Source organism: Ammospiza caudacuta, chromosome 5, assembly GCF_027887145.1.
Source record: "Ammospiza caudacuta isolate bAmmCau1 chromosome 5, bAmmCau1.pri, whole genome shotgun sequence".
In the NCBI taxonomy this organism is placed as follows: domain Eukaryota; kingdom Metazoa; phylum Chordata; class Aves; order Passeriformes; family Passerellidae; genus Ammospiza; species Ammospiza caudacuta.
In genome coordinates, this window is record NC_080597.1 from 26,882,750 (window position 1) to 26,903,953 (window position 21,204).

Below are 21,204 nucleotides of genomic sequence, written 5' to 3' on the forward strand. Positions count from 1 at the left end.
AAGCAATGGGAAAGAATGGCAGGGAAAGGTGTGGATTTTCTGAGGTCGGAATAGGAACAGATGGGGCTGGGATTTTGCCAGCTTGAGTTGCCAAGGCCCTTTATCACTGCTAAGAAGATCCAAGCTCCCAGCTCGTTCTTCACACAGCTTCCCTTCTTTGGATTTTACCTGCCAGGGCAATGCACCAGCGAAATCCATCCAGATGTGCTGAAAAACAAACAACACAGGGGAGCCAGCAGACTGGTGTTTCTCTCTTTTATTTAAAAACAGTGCTTCATTACCATTTGCAAAGGGTTAGGAAGGGTTTCCCCCCTTGCTTAGAGTTTATAAAAGCCAGCAACATGATCAATAATTTATACACATGGATAGTAATACAAAAAAAAGGAATAAAAGCTAAAGATCTAACTACTCCAACCTTCACAATTCCAGCTACTTGATAATAATAGGAATAACCCAATGAATACTGTATGGTCTGAAAGCTACTATACAATATGATACTTAACGAGGGAGGGCGGGAAGTTAAAGGCTGTCACAAAGCCCTGGGATGCAGATACTGCTTCTCCAGAGTCAGCAGGGAAATGGGACCCTGGGCAAGCGGCTCGGGCGTCCTAGGAAATGATCCAGGGGAAGGGAACGCATCCCCTCGGGACGCGCCCTGCTCCCCGGGGTACCTGGAATGGGAGGTGCTGGGGAGACTGCGACAAGGGGCAAGTCTGTTGCTGCCATTGGAGGTGCTGTGGCATCTCAGCCTCGCACTGAAAATCTCCAAGTCTCAAAGAGATCAGCCTGTGAGGTCAGTAAAATACTCCACCAGCTCTGTATCACTCTATAGCCCTGGTTCTCAATTGCTATCAGCCCCAGGTTTTAGCTCCAGCTATTTACAAGCAGGATTTATCATATAAAAAAAACCCAAACAAACCAAAAACCAAACAAAGCCTAACAAAAACCCCAAACAAACAAACAAAAAAGAAAACCCAAGGAAATAAAACAAAACGAAGTCATATCCCCTAGGGTAAAAGAGGATGATTTTGTCACTTGATAATGCAGCCAAATTGAGCTGCCAAAACTACAACACTCGCACACACAAAATACTGTGAACAGAAAAAAATAGAAAAATATGACCAGAACTGAGACTACTAATGTGGGAGGCCTGATTTCTGTAAGGAATTTACTCCTCAGGGAAGCAACAAGCCTCTCCACCAGCAGAGAACTGGGAATCTGGCAAGAGATTTATTGACCCACTTCAGAGCATCAACAAAAATTTAAAAAGAAAAAACATTCCTAACATTAACGGGCATTTTGCTGACTCTGACTGCCAGCCAAATGAGTATCTTGATGGACGGCTTTAGACACCAGCAATCTCCTGGTGAAATCAGGCAAGGTTTTTGGCTGATGCATTCCTGCTCTATCACAAGTTGAGAGGCAGCATGGGAAGCTGGTCACCTGCACAAGCCTGGGCCAGCTGCAGCCCACGGCCCCAACAGGACAGCCACAGGCAGAACTGGCAGCCCCAGCAAGAAGCTGTCGTCCAGGGTAAGCAGTGGCAACAGACACAGGACTTGGCCATGCTGGGTCCCGTGCAGGCTGCCACTGATGCAGGCACTGCAGAGGGATGGGGGCTCTCCTGACAACTCCTGGCTGGAGCAAAGCAGACCAGGCACAAACCCCACAGCCTACTTGCAAAGGGCCCCATTTCACACTCTGGCTATCAGACTCCTGCTTGCCTTGTTGACTGGAGTTTTCATTGTAGAAGAGAAGTTTACTGGGGTTGGAGGGTGGAGAGGGCAATCAGTAAGGTGGGGATGCAGGGAACAGGCTTTTCAGACATTAACATCACCAAAAATAGTGTTTTATGCAACAAAGAATCAAGTCTCACTGGTGTATACTACAAAATGTTTGACATTATCCAAGAGCATGTCAAAAATAAAAACACAAAGAAGTTTACATTGGATGTTCATCTTGTTCACTAGGTTGGTTCTCCCCCCACCCTCCTATTTTAAAACAGTGCAAACAGGTAAAACACTTTAAAAATCACCCCTCTACACCAAGGACAGCATTCCCCCACCCTGCCAGGCTGGAGGGTCACAGGCAGCAGGTCCTCTGCCAGGCAGCCTGTGTGCTTTCCCTTTGGAGCTAGATTCAGCAAAAGCACTCCCCAGAGCTGTTGTTTGGGTTTCCCTTTATTAAATTCCTAAGTGCTCCCCAAACCTGTTTTCCACTTGCCTCCATCTTCGTGGCTAGGATGGGAAGATAGAGATAGGGATGGGCTGGGGAAAAACATGGGTAGAACTGGGAAGCTCTGCTTTGTATTCCCCACCGAGAGAGTTCTGGGTGCTGGAATTGAAAGCCCAGCAGCCAGTGTCTCTCTTCAGACAGGGAAATGGCTTCATTAACCGTTCCACAACCAGCACTCAAGCCAGCTACTCAGAAATCCCTCCTCAGCTCTCGCTGTACACTTCACATCCATGGATCCCAATAACAGGTAAGAACAGGGATAAACTTCAACTTCACTTTAGGGACAGGGAAGCAAAGTCTAAAGTAGCAACATGACTGCCCCACAGGGACCCTTGAGGGGTCACTGACAGAGCCCTGTCTGAAACACAGGTCTCAGACTCCAGAGCCAGTGCTCCTCACTGGGCAAATCTGCTCCCTCTCAGGCACTGGAACAGCCAAGCCATAGCTATCTTTAAACATGGCTTTGTCTATCTGAACTCATCACACAGGACCCACCTAACTGCTTAACCTGGGAAAAGCTGGCTACAGTAGGCTCATACCGAGCTCCCCATTGCCTCCAGGTCCTGTCATGGCTTTTCTTAGAAAAGCTAACTCACCTACAACAGTGCAGCCTCCCACACACAGGGACAGGAGAACAGTTTGCCAATGTGCTGGGCATCAATATAACTTATTCCCAGCAGAGAATATGCTATACCAGTAGTAGTTACTTTATACCAGCACAACTGTAACTGCAAGGAAATACAGACCAGCACATTAAATAAACCAACTCTTCAAACCAAAACTTCATCTGGGTATCATCGTGTGCTGGCTGGACCTATTGCAAGACAGCACAAGCAGCTACAGTTAAAGATACTTTTTTTTTTCTCTGCATCAAGAGGAATCCCAGATGCCACCAGACTAGAAGGTGACAAACAGCAAGCTATTTGCCAGGCTGCCTGTGCAGTTCCCCTCAGAAAGTCAAACCCTGCTTTGCAAGGGACCTGTGACTGCAGACCCATCGCACGGACAAGCACTAGCTGCCATCATTCTAATAAGCCAGGGCCCAGTTCAATTTATTAAACGTAATTAATTTTGCATAGGGAGATATAGGCTTTGTCCTCACTTCTTCAGAAAGCTGGATATAGCCACACCTTGGCTACTCTGAAAGCATCTCTAGCCAGTTCACAACACATCAGAGTGAAACTGGAGCTGTTGTTCACCAGCACAGAAGAAAGGCTGAAGAGCTCTCCTGTCACACACAACACTCACTCAAGAAACCTTGCCATGCAAGTTTTTGGGAGGTCTGGTGCTTTGGACACCTGGAACCAGTGAGCTACCTCTAGCCCCTAGCCATGCAAGTGTCCCGGTGTCCCCTCTGCAGCTCAGTGCTGGGAGCAGGGAGCCAGGCCATCAGCAAGCCCCCTCAGGGGATCCTGCAGCATTAACTATGGAGCCACAGAGACCCCGGCTGCTTAATGCACCAGAGAAGCCCGGCAGGGAGGGACCAGAGCAGGCCAAGCTGGGATACAGGAGGAATCAGGCTGGAAGGTCTCAGAACACGTATTACTCGGAGATCGAGGGAGCACGGCCCCCCAAAGTTTGGGTGCTTCTGCACTAAACCCCTCACATTCCTCATATCCTTGGCCGGGCTGAAGCTGCCATGCATAGATTCTGCCAGGAGGCAGAAATGGGGGTGGCCTCCCCATTCCCAGGGAGGCCAAGTGGCAGGGGGGATTGCAGGTGGCACTGCCAGGGCAGGGGAGGGCACTCAGGGTGGGAGAACCTGGCTTTTGGGGAGCCACAGTCAGAACCAGCTGAACTGAATGTGGGAGAGGGGCAGTGGGGGAGCAGCTGCCCCAGGGACTCTGCAGAGGCTCCTGGGCTCACAGCCTGAGGAACTGCCTGCAGCAAGGGAAGGGATGGCCTCGCTCAGGCCCTCCACCCACAGTGGGGAGAACAAGTCCAGTAGAGGCTTTTGCTGCATCCCAGCTCCACAAGTCTCCTGGCTGCTCTGCAGTGGAAATAACTCCCCTTGAATATGACTATCTCTACCACAAGTCCTCCCTCTTCTACCCCAACTCAGGCAGTAAAGACCCCCAAACATGCCGAGTCTCCCTCATTTCCTAGATTTTGTGAAAGCCCCAACACCCTGTTCTCCCCCTCCCTATTTTCAAGCTAAAGTATTTATATACAAACAACAAAAAAATTGTCATAACAGTAACAAACCAAACTTTGGCTTGGGAAAAAAAAAAAAAGTAAAAAACCAACAATAAAACCAGGAAAAAAAAAGGTGGCCAACAGGCTGGCAGTTTGGTGTCCCCTTTATCTAGCAATTCCTCCAGAAAAATCAATAGCTTCAGGGTCTCTAGCTTAACTAATGGTGTCCCCATTCTTCCCATTTGAGATGCCTCCACTCTGCTGTGCACAGAGAGGCTCCATGTATCACTGGGGAAGAGCAAAAAATGTGTGGCTGTGTGTGGCTGGACCAGGACACACCCCCAGGAGCAAGACCTCTGCTTGCTGATGTTGCTTAGTGTTAAATGCAGGAATTTTCCTATTCTGTATCAGTGGTGGATAGAAAAGCAGGTGTTCGACAGGAGCTGGAGAGGCTCCACCAACAAATCCATACTCTGAGCTGCCCTTCTGAGGGCAGGGGCCCACCCCAGCACCAATGCATGGAGTCGAGGCAGCCCAGTACAATCACCCTTCTGCATCTCTCCAGCTTGCAATTAGAGCTTGCCTCTGACCACTGGGTTTACTGGGAGCACTCTACGAGCCAGCAGCTGAACAGGGAGATCTGGAGAGCAGCAACTCCACATCACATCACAGCTCACAGTCATCTAAGTGTGCTGTCTTTGAAACACAGCGAATTCTCTGTCTGTGAGAGCAGAAGGGAGATGGTCTTGGGAGGTGTGGACCTCTCAGCTAAATAGTTTCTATCCTTCCAAGTCTTCTAATATGTAGTGTCTATATGGACTCAGCAGACCAGGTGCACAACTTTTTGTGAGAAGCTGGGCAAACAAACCCAGGGGCTCCAATGCAGCTATGGAAGGGCCTGAAATAGCTTGTGGTAAGAAGTTCCTATGAATTCAGAGCTTGCATGAACTGCTTCTGCGATACAAAACTACTTCAGGATCACATTTAGATACAAAAGATCCTCTTCCCCCACACAAACCCACAAGCTTGTCCTTCACCTCGAGCAGCTTATGCATGACTGGTTTTTCCTCACTCACGTTATTTGAAATAGATTACTTGCAGAAGCACCTAAGCAGACCAGGATGAGCAGCAGCAGAGCCCCTGCAGGCTGGGCCTCAGAGCATGTGCCACGCTCGCCTCTTCTGCTCGCTTTCTTCCTCTGCAAGCTTGCAGGTGCTTCACCTCCCCACGTTTAATCACTTGCTGTCCACAACAGAGGTACTCTGCATGATCCTGCACTGCATCTGCCACCCCTCGAGGAATGAAGGGGTGGAAAGGGACAGCAAGAGAGAAAGATCTTCAAAAGGAGGAATGAAAACTATGACAATTACAGCCACCTGCAGCAGACAAAAATCAGTAAGTAAAAGTTCTGTGTGTAGGGAAAAGATCATCCTTATCAAAAACTCCTTTCAAAGTCTTGTCCCCTATAGAGCAGGTAACAGCTGAAGTCTTTGGGCAGGTTGAGGGACTCTTCTCTTGCGAAGTCTAAAGTTCTGACACTGTTGAAACTGTCACAAACCTGTGAGCATCAGATGGTGATAGAAACAAAGAAAGTCTCTGCATTTCCCCCATTTCCAAATGTAAATTACTATTTCCCACCAGCATTCAGGTCCCAGCCACAGCCAAAGAGTGCTTCCTTCTGCAGACCAGAAACACGGCAGGTGGAGACTTCTCCCTCACGTCCTCCTGTCTCACAGGCACCAAGCACCAGACCCAGGGAAGTAACTCTGGCTGTGTGTTCCTGATTAATTGCATGATATCAGCTTCTAACAGCTTTCCTTATCGCTAATCGCCTTTTCCGTGATTGGTAGGATAAGCTATGCACCAACATACAGACACGGAAATGCATTATTTTTACCACAGTTAAAAAAAACCCAAAAATGAAAACAAAAAACAAACAAACAAACAAAAAAAAAAAAGCACAATCTTTGGAACACAAGAATTAAAGGCAGAAATTTAAAGGAAAAAAAATACATATTTGAAGAACATAGTGAGGTATAAAAAAGTATTTTCTCTTTTTTTTTTTTTGTTTTTCCTCCTCGACTTGCTATAGAGTTCCTCTACTAGTAAATATTGCAATAGCCAGGCCTCATGAACTGGGGGGGCTGTCCCGCTTGCAGGGGGCTCACGTCACTTCAGTAGGGGGCAAATCGGCTGTAGCCACCTCGGTATAAACTCGCCTGCAGAAATGAAATGGGAGAAGAAAAGGTTGTTAGGAGGAGAACTGTGAAGGGATATCCAGGACAGCACCCAAATGCTTCTGGAAGGACATGTCCTGGCACTGACCCACCACCATGAGCACCTCTAAGAAGCAAGAAAGAACTCTGCCTGCAAAACCAAAGATGTGGCTCAGGAGGGCATGCTCATGGCCAGCCAGCTGGAGGTGAAGTTTGGCAAGTCTTGCTGGAAGGGAATTCAGTACCAGAGTGGGGACTCACCAGTCCTAATCTCAAGCCAGTTGTCCAGGCTGCCTTTAGAGACTGCGGAGACCAGGACTTCTAGGATGCTCTTCACCTCACCTCAAGGTAAAGGTCTAAAATAGATATGATGACTGGGTATCCTATAACTACCTGGTTTTCCCTCATTGACCCTAAAGAGAATCCACATGATGAGCTGAGGCTGAAATGGAGTTGCTACACTGCAGATATCTATTTTTAGGTGTCTTTTTCTCTGAGCACATTTGTATTCCAGCCTTTGCAACAACACAGATACTGCGCTGGCTAGCAGATGGGCAAGCATGTGTTTTCAGCAAGCTGCTCCACTCCCCTCCGATGCCAGCATACCTCATCCTGCCCTTGCATAACTACTGCTGGCAGGCAGGCAGGCCACCGCACCCTTCCACTAGAGCAAGAGGGAACCAAGTGAAGCAGCTTTGCTTCACTTGCAAGATGTCACAAGAACAACTTATTCCCTTGCTTTCCTAGAACTGAAAATGGCAAAAAAAGGTATCCTGAATCTCTAACTATTGCCAATTTTTGCTCTATGTATCACCTCTATACAGTTCTACTGATTCACCAACAGTGCTCTGGCTCCTGGCAGTTCTGTTTGCTATTCCTATTTTTCATGGTACTAGATGATGTGCAAGATCAAATAATAACTGGTCTCCTACAGCCTGGCTCCTTTATAAGTGTACACATAGACATGAATGTGGAACAACTGGGAACACAGCATTGCTGCTAAGGACCTCCTCCCTCAGCAAGAAGTTTTTCTGGGTGGGTGAGGTTTCATTGCATGATACCCAGTGGCTGTTCCCCATGCTGGAAATGAGAAACAGCACAAGAAAGAAAATCCCACTTACCACAGCGCCAACTCCGTAGCTAGCGGCAGGGGCAAGGGCATGGTAAGGATCTGCTGTGTACACCCTGCCATAACTGAAGAGAGGGAGAAAAGATATAAAAAGAAAAAAAAAGTCACTTGGGAGGGGCAGAGTAATAGCTGTCTGACCACAGGTAATGGAAGCAGCAGCATGCCCTTGCACACACATGTATGCATCCATGCACACACCGGCACGCAGGCAGCTCCTCTGCAGAGTGATCCTATGAGCATGCTGCCATGCATTGTATGAGATGGGCAAGAGAACAGCCTGCCAGGAGGAATGTGGCACAGGCCATGAGCCTGACCTGCAGGAAAGAGGTCAGCACCTTTGAAATGTCAGCTAGTGCATCCCTTACCTTTGTGTTATTGTGTGATGCAGTTAGGGACCAGAGGGACTGCTGGCACTAGTGCTACTGGCACAGTAACAGCTGCTGAATGAAAGCACTGAGGGATTCTCCACTATGGCAGGAGTATAACCTTTAATGTGCTAGGATTAAAACACAGCCTCACTGCACAGGCAATGAAAAATCTTAAGGCAAGCACTCTGATCAAGACAATCCTTTGTATCTATTCAGAGCTGCATGCTAAAGCATCCTAGAGCACTGCATGAGCTGAGTCATTTGTACTTTATGACGGGGAGAGAAACGCACCCAGTGATTTAGTAGCCTGCCCAAACCCAGATCTCCAACTGATGCTGTAACCACACTGCCTGCTTTGTGCAGAGAATCACAAGGATAGGGAGGAGGCCAGGATTTGTGCCTGCTCACATACACTGAGGGCAATACTGTCCAGGAGCAGAGACAAATCGTGCACTCAAGTCTTCCGTGTTGGGCGGTGCATGCATGTGTGCACATGCGAGTGCAGGTCAGACAAAGAAATGGGGGAAAGAAGCAGAAGTTCTGTGATGGATCAATGCTCCTTGAATCCCTGAGCACAGCAAGCTAGCCCCCATGGACACCTCTCCCTTACATACCCATCGCTGTAAGCTGCTGCAGCGGCTGCAGCGGCCGTGGCTGCTGTTGCAGTAGCAGGCTGTGCATATCTGTAGGCTGCATATCCACCCTGCAGGAGAGAAGAGAACTGACTTTACAGATACCTGTCCACCCATAGAGAGCATTAAAAAAAATATTAAAAAAAAGGCACACACGTCACAAGGAAAGGAAGTGTTTCAAACTGCATCAGCTCCCATGTCATGTCTATCACAAGCATCACCCATTAACTCATGTATATTCCTTTCCTTAGAGGGACCAGGGAGGCCCTTCCATTATCCTCTTTAGCAAAAGGAATAGACTAAAGGAAGACTGAGCATTGTTACAACCCTAGAGAAAATGCAATTTGGCATGGAGGAAATGGAAACTAGGAAAGTCTCGGAATCTTGCATGCAAGGTACTTTTTATGACCCCTTCCTCTTAAGCAGGGGAAATCAGAGGTGGACACTTTCTATGAAGTATTTTAGAAAGGGAACCATTCAGAGAAATTCCTACTTTGTTTTTTAACCCTCTCTCTTTTACAGCCAGGAAAACCCAAAGGGCTAGAATTTAATTGGATCCACATGAGCAAAAGTAGCAGTAGTCAGAGAAGGTGAAAAGTAATCAGGAAAAGATGGTCAGAGAAGACAGTCTCGTTGGTTTCAGGGCTGTCAACAAGCAAACTAATATTGAGGCCAGCCAGACTGTTCTCCCCTCCTCTCCATACAAGAAAGAAACAGGTCAAGAGAATTATGCCAGAACAGCCTGTTCTGCTGCTGTATTTCTGCCCATGCTACACACCTGTAGCAAAGGTGATCTGAGGTAGTTACTAAAAATGTACTTAACAGCTGTGTTGTCAAAATGTGAATTCTGACTCAGAGAAGAGCCGTGAGTCTCCTCCTGAAACTCCCACAAGGAGCTCTTGGGGCAGAGCAAGGCCTGCAGTACTGGAAGACCAAGGCCAGGCACCTTTCAGATCAGGGACAAAGGTGGCATAGCAGGCAGCAAATAGGGCTCTGAAGCCCTGGTTGGATCTTTATTGTATTTCTGAACACTTTTTTTAACCTGGGGGGAAGGCCTGGTAAATGAACCATAGTTTTGACTTTCTAGAAACACAATGAGCCATAAAAAACATCAGAAAATTCCAGATTGCTTTTGGCTTTTATTTTTTTTTTTCTTCCAATTGACATTTCAGGGTTTGAAGGACCAGAAGGCAGAGTTATGCTCTTCACCTCCAGAATAAGCTCAACATACCTCTACCACTTCTTCCCTATATATCTTTTGCATACGTGTAACTAACTAAGGGTACAAGATCAGCTCCACTACAGAACTGTGTCTTTGCTCAATCTGAACCTGGGTAGCTTTTAAATTAGAAGTAGTGATTTTAAATTAATATTGGTTTCTTTCATGTGGCCTGCATTAGCCCTGTGAAGGCTGACGTGCTGTCCAAAGCATGTTTGCAGATCCTTTCCTACTCCAGAGAAAAGGGAGTTGCAGCCTCTTCAATCTTTTAGTTAACAGGAGAAAAAGCAACACAGATGTAAAAAGCAACACCTGTGAACCATCACCACATGGCCTGGAAAAGATGCCATGTTACAGTTTAGCCCTTTTAATCTCACCTGGCTGTTTCAAATCCTGCATTGTGGACTGATGGCTGGGGATGTTTAGCTTGGTTTTGCCATGCTATCATTGTACCACCATGTAAAACATGACAGAGGCCAGGGGAATGAGGTGCAGCCTTAATCCAAATACAACCTTCATTAACCTCACCAAATTAAGCCAAAACTTTGTATCAATGCCATTGCAGTATTCCCCTTAGGCTATATGCTTCCGGAACCCTTGGGGTGTCACTTGGGCACAGTGTAGGAGGAATTTTCTCCAGGCACTACCTTCCAAAGGGCAGCTGGCCTTAGCAGGCACCCTTGATTCCCACTCTGCCCCACACTTCCTCACTTGCCAGTCACATTTCAGACCAGAAGTTGCTTCAAATGTGCCTGGCACATACTCTGAACATGATAGCAAGATGCAGTTTGAAACCAAAAAGGCTTATCATATAATTGTCTTTTAATTCATGTCTCTCATAAAGGAAAACGAAACAGAACAAAAACAAACCAAACCAAAAAAAAAAGAAACAAAAAAAAAAAAAAAAAGAAGAAGAAAGAAGGGTTGGAATCAGGTGTGGGAGGGGGAACAGAGTAACATTTATTAATCAAAATTAAAAACTAAGCATGCTGACATCTGGAGCTAGAACAACCAGCAAAGTCACCACGTTCAGACTCATATTGGCTAGTTCTATCCATCCCAGCATTCTCTTGGGACAGCAGTTCGCCCTAGGCTCTACCACAAGCTCAGTGAAGTACACAGCCTCAAGTACTAGAGCGTGCAGCCACAACAACCTGCTATTATGGAAACAGTCAGTCACCACTGGAGTTAACATTCCAACCTCAAGGACTCCCACAGCCCCCCGAGCCCCCCAGAATGGCTCCCACCCCAGCCCTGTCCCACACCACAATGTTAATAATTATAACAAGCAATAACCCATCTGTTATATCAGAGAAGGGAACAGAGACTCCACTGAGAGATTTAGAGCGGGATGTTAACATTTCTTCAGTCAACTGCACAACAAACAAAAAAAAACAAAACAAAACAAAAAAAAACAGGAGAAATAATTCATTGGAGAAATGAAGTTAAGAAATAGCTGACGTGTATTGCTTTTTAACCATGCACTGATGCAAAATTGAAGCTACTGGTTATTTAAAAAAGGAAAAAAAATCTCCGGATAGAGGTACACACATACAGGCAGACCTGCTCACTTCAAAGCAATCTGCAAAGTCTACTTATGTGTACTTCAAATAAAACCAAAAATGGGGATCATAATGGCCATGGTGCATTCCTGTCATTGGAGCAATGAGTGTGGACAGCTGGGAGATTTCTGAGACGGGATGTATTTAGCGTGACCAGCAGGTCCAAATACACCAAAATAGGGTGAAGGAAAGAGGAAGAACTGTTGCAACTATAATTTGTTTTTACATGAACCCTTTCACCAAGCTCTGGGACCGTACAGAGCAGACACTGTACTGGTTGCCTTATCCAACTGATGCTCCTGTTGTCCACAACCCAGGATCCACCTATATAATTCAATAAATGCATCTAAAGCCTGTTCAGCTTGTCCAATGCACCAGATATTCTCTCCTGCTATTCCTTTTCACACAAAACTTGTAACTGATATGCAGAGCTCATCTGCAAGGTCCTAGGACCCGTAGTGATTTCTGGTGCCACCCACTTCAGGTACTCCAGTAAATAAAAAATATAACAGCATAGAGCATCTGCAACCACAGCAACAAAGAGGGAAAAATGTATTTCCAAATGAAAGAAAGAATTATTAAAAAAAAAAAAAAAAGAAAAAAAAAAGAAAAAAAAAAGAAAAAAAGGCCCTTGCCAGCTTCAACACATTCCTTCAGTGCCACAGCCAAACTGCAACAGAAGAAACCAATGAGTGGCATAGTGCCTGAAACTCAGGACAGCCATGCAAACTCCCACTCCGCCTATTTGATTCCACAGGGACAGGTTACCCATACAGATTCTGTTTTTAAAAACCTCAGTCTCATCTCAAAGGAAGTAAGTGTGGCTGAGCTTCTTGTGCAGCTGTTACGTCTGAGAAGTTTCTATCAATGGGACACTTTCATTACTGCCTCCATAAGGGAATGGGAACTAGCAAGAAGGCTTGTGCATTGTCACTGGGCATCAGAAACAACCAAAAGGACCGTGCAAATTAAGATTGGCCCATTTTGGTACAGGCTTTTGGATTGTCTGGGGGCCATGTGAGAGAAATGAACACCAGCCTATATGTTGCTTATCCTGATTCAAGTTCTCTTTCTCTGTCTATCTGGTATTCCAGTCTTGCTGGGGCTATGCTGGATCCCTTTCCCCATGAAGTGTTTCTGCCTACAGACCTGAGCTGTCCAACAGCTGTTTTTGTTAGGTATGAACAAAAGCTCAATTTAAAATTACTCTTCTGTGATGTTACTGTCCTTGGCTCATCAACAAAGCAGTATTTTACTTTAAATTCCTTCTTTAACATTAGATGGCAGCTTTTCAGTATTGTCTTATATTTTCTGAAATAAGACAAACATGGGAAAACAACATCTATGGGAAGCTGCAATCCCAACTAAAGTAGCATTCCAATTACTGAGTATGTTAATGAAAACAAATTATCATTTTATGCAGTTCAGCTCAAGTACATCTTCTCCACCACTCTTTAAGTCCATATCAGGTGATCAATTCAACATGAGCAAGAAGAAATCCAAAACTAGAGCTTACTATGCAAGTGTGGTATAAATGTCCCTTTTCTTTTTCCCTTCCTGCCTTAGAAGGGCACACAAAGTATGCCACTGCCCTCTTTACTCCAAAGAGCCTTTCTGCCCCTAGGACACAAGTGTGTCCATAACCCCAGAGAGATATGGAACTCATGGTACCACTTAGGTACATTTACTGCTTGCTAGGTTTAGGCAGCAAGCCCAATTTTAGGGTTTTTATTTGCCATCTCTCAGATGTTTTCTCCACCCCCATACTTCCATACGACAGAAGTTAAGAAGCAGAAAGGGCTAGAACCGCTTCTGGTATTTCTGTATTAGGAGGGTGGCATATGTGCACCAGGAATGAGCATGAATGAATTAGAAGAGGTGACAGGACAACAGTGTCCATTGCAGCAGGTGCTTCTACATGGTAATGGGACAAGCATGACCTTGTTAACCTTTCCACTGAATTAAAGTTTTGTTGATTTTTAGTTTTTCGTTGGTTTTTGGTTGGTTTTTTTTTATTTTGAGTGAAATACCACTTGGTATGAAATCTGGACACACGCCACCCTGCTGCAGCGGGGGCTTGGCTCACATGTGAGTCTGCGCTGCTCTAAAAAAGCCTCTGTTCCCATCTCTAATGTGGTGCTGGAATGGTTAGTATAATTCAGTTTTTTCCACTGCAATCCACAATCTGATTGGTTGGCAGGTCACACTGGCACTCCTACCTGAGGTATTTTAGCGCTAATGATTGGTTCCTGTAAGACTATTCTATAACAGAACACAGGAAGAGCAGTTCAAAAAAACACAGCTGTGGAAAGAAACAATCATACAAACAGCCCGCAGCGGGGCTCACCAGCCTTTTCTTTCCAGTGGATGCAAGCACGCTTTTCACAGGCAGGAGCAGTCTTGGCACAGGTGGGTTTGTTTGGGTTCCCCCCCCGCCACCCAGATTGACCCCATTGTAGAAGAAAGATAACCTTTCTTATGATCCGAAATGAAGCCCTCTGCATCCTGGGGCAGCTTGTTTTATCAATTCAGGTGTCTTGCCAGAGTGGGACGCATCCAACAACAGATGGAATGCCTTCTTCACAGAAGAAATGGCTAGCAGGATGGTTGCCCCAGGAAAGAAAAAAGGAGTGAGGAAAAGGAGGAGGAGGAAAATGAGAAATCGGTGCATAGCATTATGCAGAAAAAGCAGCCCAAACTTGGGACACTTCCCTTTCATCTCTCCTACCATTAACCACTCCCTGCCAGCTCAGCTCCTTTCCACAACCCTATGGACTCAGAAATCTTAAGAGAACCTCGATTTAACTTTCCCCTAGTCCTAACTGAAATATCCTCTGCCATACCTTCCAGAATCTGTGTAAACCTATCACAGCAACCAGAGGGATAGAAGCTCTGCAGTGAAAAGCACAACAAATCAGTGAGACACAGAGACATTGAAGTCATTCCACCTGTGCCAAGCAAACTGTTTGGAAGGGCAACTTCAAGTTTGGATAATGGTAACTTTTTCCTGAGCTCCATTGGAGGGCTCTGGCTAGCAATAAAACAGATAAAAGCATCACCATCTACTTTGATGTAGTCCTCTCTTCCATCATCCTGCTTTCTGATAGTGACACCACTGCCACCAACAGCAAAGTCATCAGAAATCCACCTAATGGTTCTAACCTGACCTGGGGGCTTGGCTTTGTGTTACATGGTGGTACTGCCCTGCAGCACCAAGTGCTTACAGGAGTTCTTCACTGCTGAAGTTTCTGTCCTTACATGTTATATAAGCCTCTCCTCCCCAACAAAAGCTCTGAAGAAGCTTTCTCAAAAATAGGGAGTAACCCTGGCCAGACTTCCCTTTCAACATGGCAGCTTTTTATATGCCACACTCTGTGGGAAGAGGCACTAAGCACCACTCATTTTCTTGGTTATGTGCCATACCAAAGTCAGTGTCTGTAAAGGCAGTGCTTTAGGAGTGAGGCAGGAAAACACAGAACCTTCCATAGTCCTTGACACAGCTTTATAAAGAAACACTTGACTAGGCAGATCAATCTTAAAAGAACTGCACACACCACAGTATACAGAAGAGTGAAGAAATGCATGCAGTTCTTTCTATCTCAGAGAGCACATCTTCCAACTCTACCTGGGCTGGAAAAAGCCCCTGTCCAGAACTTCCTCCTCCATATAAGCCAACAAAATCCAAAAGCTAGTTCCATCCATTATCCTAAGTCTAACCCCAGGGTCCTCTTTATAAATGGCAGGAATAGCACCTTCAAAGGAGCAGGACTGTGAAATTCGTGCTGACAATTGTGTCATAACCCAAACTATACAAAACTTCCCAGCTCCAGGGAGCTATGACCTACAATGCCACAATTGGGAACTCTGATAAAGCCGGGCAGGCTATGAGTTGCAGTGGCAACTGAATATTTTGGCTTTGAAAGGCAAGTTCCTATCATATTCCTGCTCTGCAACAGCTCTCCCTTGGAGAGGAAAGCACTTTTCTCGCTGGCCAGTTCAAATACCTCCATCCACAACCCACCTATGAACACACAGACTCCCTGGAGATTTGCAATACAGACTGACTGGGCAGGACAAAGACAATGACAGGACAAAGTCTCCCATGGTATAATAGCTAATTCCCCAACAGGAGGAGGCTGCTGACTCTTGTAACCGAACATCTCCACATATTTGTACTTTACAATTCCCTGAAGAGGAGAGAGAATCTAGCCTATTTAGGTGCCATTCCTACCAGCAAAATGAGATGTCAGTTTTCACTCCAGCATCTCAGCCTCCATTTTTAATCAGTCCCAGTGTCTTCCCCAAAGGGATAATCTCCACATCCCAGTGGCACATGAACAGTTTTAAACATACAACTTGTTCAGTGTAGTGTGGACTACACAAATCAAACCCAAAAGGGCCCCAAGAGGGAAGAGAAAGGGGAGGGAAGAGGGGGAGAAGGAAAGGGAAGGTCTGAGGCTAAACCAGTCCTGTTATTTTTACATCCAAATTATGTAAATGAGAGAAGTGTTGAGAGAAATTTTAATTTGCTAATCATCTCTCAGGTTGATTAGTACCAGTGTGAATGTGGGGGACAGGACACCAAATAAACTGACCCTGGCAATGATCAGGAAACCCAAAGGCTTAGGTCTTGCACCCAGGGGCAAGCGCAGTGACAGAGAAGCATGCTTGCATTCCTAAATATATAAATATATATATCCACAAGGAAGAAGAAAATTAAAGTAAATGATATTTAAAAAACCAAACCAAACGAACAAACCAAAAGAAAAAGAAAAGAAAACAAAAAAAGGCTGGCTTGTCAGGGGTTGGGGACAAAGAAGGCTCCGGTGTGTGTACTTACATAGAGGTCAGCACCGTAAAATCCGTCCTGGTAAACCACACTGCAGAAAATCCACACAAAAACAAAACAAAAAAGAAAAAAAAAAAAAAAAAAAAACAAAACAAAAGAAAAAAAACAAACAAAAAACAAAAGAACAGAAAACACATTCCGGTTATTGAGGACGGCAGCATGCACATGCGTTTTACACAGGCAGGTGATGTATGAATCCACAACCTGGGCTTTTGGCAGGAGCAAATCAGCAAGAGAACATGTGTGCGCACGCATGGCTCCAAGTCTTCCATGGCATGCAAAGGGGCAGGGGGTGGGCAGAGGGGGAGACAGTATGCAAAGGAGAGACGGAGGGGAACCACCATCTTGTACAGCAAATATCGACTCAAAAAGATCTGACGTCCTGAAGAGAGACACAAGGGTGTGGAAGCCTCCACTCTGGTTATTCTCCTGGAATGATTTTAGTTACCCCCTAAAACACATGGAAACATTGGCTTCATGAAGTGGGCTTGTGATATTGAGGAGCCCTTCACAGAAGGCATCCCACAGGGGCTGCAGTCGCCTATGTCAGGAAGTGTGGTTCAGAGACTTGTGCCTGATTACATTTTTCAGGCTTCACAGGGCTGCATGAGTTTTATTTCTGACATCCATACATCACCTGCTTTTACCCTGCACATTAGACATGCGATAAGATTTGGCTGATCACACAAGCATGCAAAGTATTATTATTCAGCATCTTAAAGAACCGATGCAACACCTCAGGAAAACAAGTCAACCAATTCTGATCAAAGTAAACACAGAGAAATGTAATTGAAAAGAAAAAACCAAAAATACCCACAATGCATTGCTTTCACAAGCAGAGATAATGAGCTAAAAAGGTTAGGTGACTGGTCCAAGATCCGAAAATTGAAAGGTGCAGTGGGAGTCCCTGGTAGTAATTACTTATTCCTTAGCAGAGAGGAGCAACTGGAAGGGTTTCCATGGGATGGTGCTTTTTCTGCTTTAAGCCATAGTTTTGTTTCTCTCAGAACTTCAAGCACAAAAACTGTTAAACAGAGCCTGGGGTTCCCAAATAGCTGCTCTTACCAGAGCATTCACTAGGCATAAGACTACACAGCTCACTCTGGGGACAGGGGTTGGGGAAGGATGAGGAAGGAAGAGAGGGGATGCCCCCCACCCATTTGAGTTCAGCGTGTGCTTCACATACTGAGGAATTTCCTCCAGCTTTGTCCCCTGAAGAGCTCCACACAAACTCGCTCAAGGCTTTAAAAAGCATTAACCCCACCCTCTGTGATGCTCATGGATCTGATGTGCATGACTTACCCATAGCATTAAGAAAAAAGAAGGTATGGAACACTAGCTATTCTTTTGACTACCATTTTTTACTCATCAGATGGAATGTGAAATGCTGCCAAAAGCCTGCAACCCTCAGACACCCACCTATTGTAAGGCACACACACACAAAAAAGCCCAGCAGATCTTGCCAAAATTCTGCATGCTATTACTAAAAAAATTAAAAAAATTAAAAAAAATCTTGCAGTGTTAGCTACTGCTTGAATAATTTAGTCTTGCTGCCTTCCCCAGGAAAAGTACACTCCATTCCCAATGGACACAGTTACTGTAGTCTCCAAGAGCGCTGGGAGCAGGTATGAAGATAGAGACCCTTGTTAGAGGAAGAGGGGAGCCACTTCAGCAGGGAGAAGCAGGCCATAAGATCATGTTTGTTGAAGCTAAATTTTTACAACCACATAACAAAGAGTTTGGCTCCTGGGGCAGTGACTTACATTGCTGGGTTCTCTATCTAGGACCAGGAGTGTTTTAGCAGTGATACTCCACCTGCTCCTGCAGGAAAGGCAAACGCACGACAGAGGAAGTGACTTGGTTTATGAACAGGTTAGCAGTTTTAACAGTTATTCCAAACACAGTCAGTTGGATGAACATCAGCATTACCACATTGGATCAGGCCACTATTTCTATCAGCAAGAGATGCTAGCATCAGCTCTCCAGAGAAAACTGCAAGGAACACTAATAACAGGTAAGAGTAAGACTTCCTGGATTGAAACACCCAAACACACATGAATCCTCCATCTCTGCTTTAGTTAGGATTTGACTGACATCAGCTTCCAGGGCTGAAATTCGGCAAGGTTTATTTATATGGCAGAATATCCATACTTGTGATTCTTAATGCTAGCAAAACAAGAGAATTCCTTCATCTGAGAACCACATTCTGGTTATGTAGCTTGACCAGAAGTATAAAACAGCCTGGCAGCCAGTCAAATCTTGGTGCAATCTGTGAAAAGCCTACTAGCTGTGCTAAAACACATCCAAGGGAAAAAGAAACAGGCTGGTTTTGTAGAGTAGCCAGCATATCATTTAGGTGTACCAACAGCTGACTGTTGTGTTGGAAAAGGAGCGAAAAAAACCACTTCAAATCCTCAAAGCTGACTGCTGCCCTGTATCTAGTCTTCTATCTATTATGGTTTCAAATCAGTGAATTTCATATATATTTACACTCCAAGACAAAATTACTCTTTACTATGGCAAGTCTATTCCTCATACAGGTACTTAATACCATGCACAAGTCAATGACTAACCTATAGTTTGAGAAATAAAATTTATCAAGCTTACGTAACTTTGAGAGTTTTACAGTAGCTGAGTTTTTTTCAGACTGTCTGGATTCTTTCAGCTTTTGGTCTGAAATGTTATTTGTTAGCATTCTCATTTAAAAAGCATGGCTGCTACAAATCAGGGCAATATTCCAGTAGAGTTTTTACTTGTGCTTTATATCAGAGGTTATAATGTCTCCTTATTTCTACCAAGTGGCACCTCAGTTGAAAACTGAAGGTTGCATTAGTGTTCAAAGTGAGGTTTAGGTGACAATCTAAATCACCTACAATAGTCTAAGCAGTTGCTTTCTGAGGTATCAAAATCCTTCTCTGGATAAACAACATGGCCATGCATACGTATGGGTATTCCACATAGGCATTAGCAAATCTTGAGTTCCTGAAATAAATATTAAAACTATTAAGAGCTATGATTTCTTGCACCTTCCTCTGGCTTAGCATTTGACACTGCCAAAACTTACTCTAGCTGGGATGGTGCTCAGGTCTGATCCAGTATGGCAATACCAATGAGCTTTTATTAATCTACATTCTGTATTTTTTAAATTCTCTAAGCTCTCAAATGCAGTGATACCATTAAGTTTTGTAACTTAAACACCACTGAGGTTTGGGAATACCAATTCCTTCTATCAGGTTTGAGTTAACCTACAGCTTACTTTACTGTTTTCTTCGACATTACTCACTATGTCTTGGTCATTGATGTTGCTGACTGATCTTATGGTGTCATCTTTCCACTGGCCAGGAAGAAAGCAATGGATGGAGGGCAAGATGTCAGGAACGTGTGCCTGTCCCTGACCCCATGGAGGTCAACAGTGCCCACACAGAGTGCTGGCTGCCCTACAAGTTACTGCAACATGGAATTGTACAGCACATTTTGTATTATTCCACTAGAAATCCAATTTGTTCTACAAAGTATCTTGCAGAGACACACTATGATGACAAAAAACGCCAGTAGTAGGTAATTACATCCCATTGCTTGGGACTAGGGACAGTTCTGGGACTCTGTGAATCTGCCTTGCTTACTGGTGCCCTGTAAATGTTTACTAGGTAGTATGCTGCCCATGAAGACATGGGATCAGTCAGCAGGGTCAGAAAAATTCAGGGTAATACCAGTAAAGACAGACATGAGACAGTATTTGGAAGGGCTAATCATTGGAGCCTGGCCCATATTTCAAATGAAAATAAACCTTTTACATGGGACTCAGGCTGGATTTACATCAAAGACAAGGCCTTCTCAGTGCCCCCCTCATGACAGCCTCTGGCTAGGAATGCTCTAGCTGTTACTCCTCCCAGGGATGAAAAGCACATTCCCCCTCCCTGGTGCAAATACTTCATGTTCTGCTAGATGGTAGCACTTAGCTTTGCTGCTTTGTTTCACTGTGGAGCACTCCCCAGTAAAATTGGACTGGGCCATTTTTAGAGCAATAGACAGACAAGTTGCAGGTCAGAAGCTATGGTTAGAGGAGAGAGAATGTAAACTAGGAGCGGTGGCAAAAAAGTGGATTTGAAAACCCAGAAGAAACACAATGTTCAGAAGACCAATATTTACATGAGAGGTTTCATTTAAAGTCTTCTGGTGAATTAAATACAAACATTGCCAAAATTGCCAAAGAGCAAAGCTGGACAGGTACTCGAGCACTGCAGCTTGCTTCCTGGAGCTCCACTTTAAAAATCAGACTAGACTCTAAAAGGTTCACAGTAGCTCTCATCACTTAATCTGCTGCAGAAGGTATTGTGAGCTTATCCAGTATAGATCAGGCCAACTCCCTGCACTGATGTGTATGGATTCCACTTTCCTTCTTCATAAAAGATTTATGGGTTTTTTTCTTCCCCTTTGGGCCTAGTGTAAAGGAAAAGAAGGGTCAGTCCACATCTCTGTGCTGGAGGATTCATTTCTACTCCTGTTCTTTCTGAGAACATTGCCTGGAAAATATGGCAAGTAGAACTCAAGACAATATGATTAAAGCATCCTCAAAATCAGAAACAAAACAAACAAACAAAAAAAAAGACAGTTTGGAAGGGATTTGCTGATTTATCTGTCATTCCACCACATTTAAACAAACCAACAAAAGCCCAAATCAAAACTCACATACAGGTCTAGTTCCCTCTACTTTTAAACAGCAGAATACTCCTTTGTAACAGCTTTTTTTGCACTGCATTACTAGTGAAAATTTGAGGGCAAAGAATGCTAAGGCCACACATTTGCCATTGCTTCATTGCATTATCATTCTCTCTACATCCCAAATGCTCCCAGCTTT

General features: G+C 44.8%; 1 protein-coding gene across 8 annotated transcripts in view; it reads right to left on the minus strand.

Moving 5' to 3' along the window:
- Positions 1-241: 241 nt before the first annotated feature.
- Positions 242-21,204, minus strand: part of RBFOX2 (RNA binding fox-1 homolog 2) — a 170,540-nt gene continuing 149,577 nt past the window's right edge. For 2 of the 8 annotated variants that reach the window (XM_058805412.1, XM_058805410.1), the window contains 4 exons: positions 16,338-16,377; positions 8,699-8,787; positions 7,709-7,781; positions 242-6,590 (listed from right to left, as the gene is read on the minus strand). In XM_058805412.1, the coding sequence (XP_058661395.1) occupies positions 6,546-6,590; positions 7,709-7,781; positions 8,699-8,787; positions 16,338-16,377 (247 nt within the window). In that variant the 3' untranslated portion in view covers positions 242-6,545. Of the gene's footprint in view, positions 6,591-7,708; positions 7,782-8,698; positions 8,788-11,231; positions 11,309-13,716; positions 13,760-16,337; positions 16,378-18,109; positions 18,168-21,204 lie in introns of all 8 variants that reach the window. The other 6 variants (XM_058805409.1, XM_058805414.1, XR_009274769.1 and 3 more) reach the window with 5 other exon arrangements.